The sequence below is a fragment of the Micromys minutus genome (assembly GCF_963924665.1).
Source record: "Micromys minutus genome assembly, chromosome: X".
Lineage (NCBI taxonomy): Eukaryota > Metazoa > Chordata > Mammalia > Rodentia > Muridae > Micromys > Micromys minutus.
Window position 1 is genome coordinate 19,675,884 of NC_137970.1, and position 7,164 is coordinate 19,683,047.

The following is a 7,164-nucleotide window of genomic DNA, read 5'->3' on the forward strand; positions in this document are numbered from 1 at the left end:
TCACATGACACAGTAGGGTTCTCTGGGAGCTGGGGCACCTCCTGTGCCCCAGCAAGGGGCATGAGTCCTCAGGCACTTCTTGAGGTCCTTGTTAAGCAGGAAGCAGACGATCGGGTTGACGGCAGCCTGAGCGAAGCTCATCCAAACAGCCGTGGCCAGGTAGCGGTGGGGCACAGCGCAGGCTTTCACAAACACTCGCCAGTAGCAGGCCACAATGTATGGTGACCAGAGGAGCAGGAAGAGCAGTGTAATCGCGTAGAACATTCGGCCCAGCTGCTTTTCACCCTTGACCTCGTCCATGCCCAGTAGCCGCCGGCTAGCTGCATGCCCATTCTGCCGGATACCCAGCAGAGTTGGTGGCATGGGCCCACGGCCAAAGCCAGCGATCCAGTTGGCAGCAGCCTGGCCGGTAGCCCCAGGGCCATGGAATGTCCAGTTTTGGCTGATGGCGGGCACCATCTGCACTGGCTTCATCTTGCGGTGACGATACTCGAAGAGTAGCAGCTTGCCATAGACAGCATGTGTGGCTGCCATGAGCACAGCCAACATAAGCATAAAGCCCAGAGTGTCATTTGCTTTGAAGTAGCGATGCTCAAAGATGCACTGGTCCTCCTCTCGGATAAACTTGTAGGTGCCCACATCAAAGACAGGTGGGAAAGCCATGGCCACAGACAAGGTCCAGGCCATGCAGATGACAGCTGCGCATGTCCAGAGCGTCATGCGCTTGGCATAGAAGCGGTGGTGGGCAATGGCCATGTAGCGGGTGACGCTGATGCAGAACAGCATGAAGGCCGCATGGAAGCAAAAGAGCACAGCCATAAAGGCCACAATCTTACAGCTGAGTGCACTGAAAGTCCATGAGGAGCCATGGCGTACAGAAGCCAGTACAAAGGGGAAGCAGATGGCAGAGCGTATGCCATCGGCTAGGCACAGGTCCAGCAGAAAGTAGTAAGGAGCTTTGTGCAGGGCACGCTCCTTGAGCACCAGCAGGGACAAGATGGCATTGCCTGCCAGGCTTACACACATGATCAGTCCCAGCAGCACCAGCTTCACATAAGCCGATGCTGATGGCAGGGACAGTGTGCCGCTCACCTCTTCGGGCTCTCCGGTGGTGTTGGCCATACTGAGGGGCAAGGGCTACCCCCAACCCTAGGGGATCGGCCAGTTCAGTATTTGATGGGCCCCGGTGGACTCCATCAGTTTTCTTGCTGAGCTACACCTGTAAATGGGAACAATGGAGGGAGACACAGAGAGGCAGAGGGATGAAGGTAGGAGACAGAAAGAGTGGTAAATGAGATTGAAAAATAAAAACAAGGATACAAATGGATAGAAAACAACACTGAAATGGAAGAGATAGATCAGGACCAGGGGAGGGAGGAACATGAGAAAGAAACAGAGAGGGCAGGTTAGTGTGTCATGAGTCCTTTCCACTGACTCCCCCGCGCCTCCCCTCCTTGCTGGGTAAAAGTGCTTTATGTCTCCTAAAGTCCTCAGATTCCTTTCTTCCTTCTGTAGGGTTGGTGCAACTCTTATTCTCTTTTATAAGCCCTAAGATTGTAATTTTTTATTAAGAAGCATTTTTTATTGCTACCCATAATCCAGTACAATTATGTGTGTGTGACACACACACACACACAAACATACCCTCAACTAAAAGTTTTACACACTACATGTCCTAATTGTAATATATTCATGCATTGCTATTGTATTTCATGTTTTGTTAAACTATTGGTAGCCACACATTAGATGTCTTTCTGTCTTTTTCTTCCTCCTATTTCCCCTCTCCCTCACTTCTTTTCTTCTTCTGTTTTTTTTTTTCCTTTTTTTTTTTTTTCTGTACCGGGGATTAAGTTTAGGGTCTCAGGCCTGGTCGGCAAGAGCCTACCCCATCCAATAAGCTATATCTCCAAACAGTCTTTAAAATTTGCTTTTAAAACTTCCAATTTTGTAATAGGATCTTGTGAAGTTGACCAGGTTGGCTATGGACATTTTCCCCAGCCCAGGCAGATGCTGAATTAGGACCATCCTCCATCAGGCTCTCATGTCTGAGGGTTGCAGCTCTATGCCACCATGCCCTGCGATATCTCCTTATTCATGGTCCGGAATATGTGCAGTGTGCTCTGTGAGCAATGACAAGACTAATCTTCTTAAATGGTAGATTTCAGAGACACAGTGGTAGGAAGTGAAGTCACAGAAGACCAGATGTTGTAGGCCTATGGATTATGATGAAGCCTCTGGCTTTATTTTGTGGTAATTTGGGATTATGTATGAATATAAAAATGTAGGTATGCTTGTGTTGGTCCACTGAAAAAATGTTTCTTTACTTTAGGTCATGCACTGTTTTATGCTCTGGGGATACAGTTGTGAATCAGACAGATAAAAGATTACTACTCTAGCACTTGGGAGGCAGGCAGAGATGCAGAGAGGCAGGGCCAGAGGCAGAGAAGCAGGGCCGGAGGCAGAGAGAGGTAGAGGCAGATCCAGAGGCAGGGGCATGGGCACAGGCACAAGCCAGTAGACCCCAAAGTTTAAGGCCAGTCTGGGTTACAGATCCAGTTCCAGGACACCCAGGGCTACACAGAGAAACCCTGCCTCGAAAAACAAAACAAAAACCACAACCCAAAAGATCCCTGCTCTTGTATAATTGACATTCTAGGTCACTAGAAGAGACAGGTGAAGTTGGTATATCAGCTGATGACAACATTGTGACATACAATTGTAAAGTAGGGAAAGGATTGAAAGTGCTACAGGTGAGGAAGGTATTGCAGTTGTGGATGAGGTGAATAGGGAAGGCGTCACAAAGGATGAGTCTTCTGAGCAAAAAGGTGAGGATGTAAGTCCTGTGGCTGTTTGCGAGGCTAGACCTCTAGGCAGAGAAAAAACCAGAGCAAGGGCTCCATGATAGAGCTATTCATGGCACACAGGGAAGGAGCAAGGAAGCCATGGTGGGTGGGATACTGAGCAAGGGGCAAGTGTTAGGAGGTGATGTCAGTCAGAGAATTGGCAAGGATGTAGCAGAGAGGCCATGGTAAGGACTTTGATTCAGAATTACTTGGGAGGCTTTTGGACAAAGATAAGATGTGATTCTGGTTCAGGGGCCAATAAGATTCTGTTTGTTTCTGTGAAAACAGACCATGTTCCATAAAGGTAGATGTAGGGAGATTAGTGAGACTTCATCAGTAATCCAGATAAGAGTTCATAGTATCTCCATGCCCCTTTCCTTTCTCACCAGTCTTCTAGTTATATCATTTACTCTTCAAATTTAGATTATTACTTGCCTCATCCTATTAGAGCAGAAGCTCTACCAGGGCAGGGTAGGTAAGTAGGTACCCTTCCCTCTAAAAGGTCAGTAGCATACGCAAAGTAGGTTTTTGCTGAAAATATGCCAAGTTAATTGACTGAAGAACTAGACTGAATGGTGAGTGCAGAGGGTCCCATGGAAGTATTCACCCTGGATTGGCTGAAAGAACAGCTCTAGGAGTAGGATCATGCCTGTTGCGTGCAGGCAGGCATTGTGGGGACATGACAAGATGACAGCATTTCCAAGAGGGAAGGGAGCTGGGCCAGGCGACATGAAACTGAAGAGACTCAGGATTACCCTTAGAGCTGGGTATGAACTGGGGGCTAGGCTAGGGATATGGGTCTTGAAAAGATACCTTCTTGCCAACTCCCCTTTGCATTGTTTCTAGCACAAAACAGTCTGGCCTGTCACCTAAAAGCAGGAAATTTTTGGAAGTACCAATAAATCTCATAGCCACTGGCCTACTTAAAAGAGAAGGTGCTAGGGCAGAAGTTGGAGAGAAATGAAGATAGGTCTCTTTCAGTCCCTCGACACCTGATGTCTCCCAACCCTCCTAGAATTGCAGACAGCCCTCCATCATGTATGATCAAAGGTGCTTGCACGCACACACACACACACACACACACACACATACACCATGCCTTTACCTTAAGGGGAGACAAGGGGTGAATATTAGGCATAGAGATAGATTGGTTGTAAGTGTTAGATACACAGGCAGTGACAAAGAAAGGCATTTGTGTGACAGGCAGATGATGACACAGGAGAAAGAAAGACAGAAAAAAAAAACAGAAAAAGGACAGGGGAAGAGACAGTAATGGAGAGAGGGGAGGAAGAGTGATTTAAAAGAGACACAGATAACAGCAACAGCGAATGAGCAAGAGACAGAGAAGGGAAACCAACCAACCAACCAACCAACCAACCAACCAACCAACCAACCAACATTCCAACTGTCTAGAACACAGCTCCTTAAACCATGGTTTGTAACTGAATGAGTTACTAACCTATGGGATTGCATAACTGAATATGGAGGTTTCAAGACATTTTACAAAATTTCTGGATATGTAATGACCAAAATTTAATTAAAAATCAGAGGTGTGAGGAATCCCCTACAGGTGTCTGACAGCAGTTGCTTATGCTGCATTATAGATGCAATGTTACCAAAGCCATGGTTCTGGGTACTCAGCACACACACCTTACACTGTACATGCCACAAGACAGCCCAGCGACAACAAATGGCACCCATAATGCCTCGGTGAAGACTTGACATTACTGCATGCTATGAACTGCAGGGTTTTTGTTGTACATACAATTGTTTTTCTTTTATAAAACATAATGGTTTAAGCGCAGAAAGTTAATGCCATTAATACTTTTCTACTGTCATGTATCAAAATAGCATGCCATTATATTGTATTGTATTAGAATATTTGATTTTAAAAAATGCCATTGCGGATGGGCAGCCTGGTTTACATAGAAAATTCAGGACAACCAGAGCTTACAAAGAAAGACCATGTTTCAAATACCTGCCCAAAAAATATTGCCATTTGAATTGTTGGTTTGAGTGTCATAAAAAAATCATTAGATGAGATTTGGCTGGGAAATAGGACAGAATTTCTAACAAATTTTGAAATGTCCCCAACCATACTTCTGCCATTTTGTACTATGTGTTAAGTGAAGGGAGATTCTCAGCATTGACAGTTATAAAATCAAAATACCAGTCAACTCTTAAAAAATATTGAAGTTGTTTTATATGTTTCAGTATCACATATTCAGGAAAGATTTAATTATTTATGTGAAAAAGCATATCTATCTCAGCATGCAAATTTACTTTTGTCTTGAATAGTAAAATTTTATGCATACCTGAGAATCATTTAACTTGTTGAAAGTAAATATTTGATTTGTATACTTATTTTATATAATTATACACCTGGGGTTGCATACAAAATTTCTTAGGTGAAAGTGCTTATAAGTAGAAAAAACTGTAAGGAACCCTGATGTAGAAGACTAGGTAGAGATGGGAGGCACTGAGAAGTACGTAGACAGAGACAAAGCACACGAACATACAGAGAGGGAGACATACTAGACTGAAAGGTAAATAAACAACGTGTAGCTCAGGGGCTCAGTGAGAACAAACATTAAAATTAAAACCAACCTCCCTCAAAAACAACCAAACCAAACCAACCAACCAACCAAACAAACAAACAAAAAAACCAAAACCAAACCCCTCCCCCCAAAAACAAACAAACAAAACAAAACCCCCAAAACCACCCCCCCAAAAAAAACCACACAAAACAAAACCACAGCAAAACCCCCAATACAGCAAGCAAACAAATCCCTGGTATTGCCTGGGAAGCTTGAAGAGGTTGTATTAATGAGGTCGGGGGTCCGTCTCTTAAGCACAGTCTGGTAATTGTAGCTGAGGTCCCGCTGAGGCAAAGGTCTAGCTAGATGCCTTTGTGCACAGACCTATACATTCACGGGCTTTTGGAAACTCATGGACAGCCAAGTAGTATATATATGTGTGTGCACACACACGCACGGTGCTTGAGAGGTGAGCACACACATATACACACGCATACGCACTCGAACACAGACAATGGGCCAGAGGTGAGCAGGCACAGATGAAGTAGTTCTTGAATCCATCTTAGTACCAGGGCTTTGTCCTTTATAAAGACTTTACTGCCCTCTAGAGGACATTTTGAGAATCTACAGGAATTTTGTGTGAGAGTGTGTGTGTGTGTGTGTGTGGGGGGGTGAACGTTGCCTCATGTTAAGAGTTCAAGATGCCCTAATATTTAAGGGGAGGGAGGGTGAGAAGGAGAGAGGTAGAGAGGGAGGGGGAAGGGAAGGGAGGGAGAGGGAGGGAGGGAGGTTAGAGAGGGAGGGGGGTTAGAGAGGGAGGGGGGTTAGAGAGGGAGAGAGAGAGGGAAGGGAGGGGGAGAGAGAGAGAGAAAGAGAGAGAGAGAGAGAGAGAGAGAGAGAGAGAGAGAGAGAGAGAGAGAGAGAGAGAGAGAGAGAGAGAGAGAGAGAGAGAGAGAGAGAGAGAGAGAGAGAGAGAGAGAGGGCGAGAGTGAGCTCATCACTTAGTGATATGTGGGGTCTTCTGACATTACTAACATATGACCTGCAATTCCTATGATTTTGAGCTTACAATTAGCTGAGCCTAGAATCTTTTTTATTAAGATAAACGAGATTTTGTCTTCATTTAGTTTTAGCATACCAGGTCCTATGAATCAAGAGGAGATTGTATTTTGCTTTTCAGTGAAGTTCATTTGTTCGTAAAATCTCACTATGAAGCTTCTACTTAACCTTTTCCTGTACTTTGTGAACCTGACTTTTCTTCTAAGCTACATTTACTTATTGTAAGTCTCCAGTTATTTTCTTGAATCTCCTGAAGAGTGCTGCATCCTAACGTTTATACATCTTAATAATTTATTTGTATTACTGTTAATACAGTATGTACATTATGTAGATGCAGTATGTACTTTTGAAATGACATCTGCAGAAATGTATTATCTACAAACTCCATTCCCAGATAGTAATGGAAAAATTTTATATAACAAGTTTGTTACATAAAAGGCACATTAAGTGAGGGCAGAGAATTGGTCATCAGTCTAGATATACTGACACGCTGTCTCACATACACACATGTAATGGCTCACAACCTTGCTTTCCCTTAGAGTTCTCTTAATATACACTGCACACACACACACACACACACACACACACACACACTCAAACCTTCCTTCATTTTACATACAAACTCCTATATAACCACTGAGCTGACACATCTGATTGCTTAAATACTCCCACATAGGAGTAAAAAAAAATTCACAACAGCACACCTACATCATCACATATACAAA

General features: G+C 44.2%; 1 protein-coding gene across 1 annotated transcript; it reads right to left on the minus strand.

Annotated features, from left to right (window-relative positions):
- GPR173 (G protein-coupled receptor 173) lies at positions 1 to 1,122 on the minus strand (the record flags this gene model as incomplete). The annotated part of the gene is made up of 1 exon (XM_080911089.1): positions 1 to 1,122. The coding sequence occupies one exon, from the start codon at positions 1,120 to 1,122 to the stop codon at positions 1 to 3; it is 1,122 nt and encodes a 373-aa protein (XP_080767215.1).
- Positions 1,123 to 7,164: the final 6,042 nt, after the last annotated feature.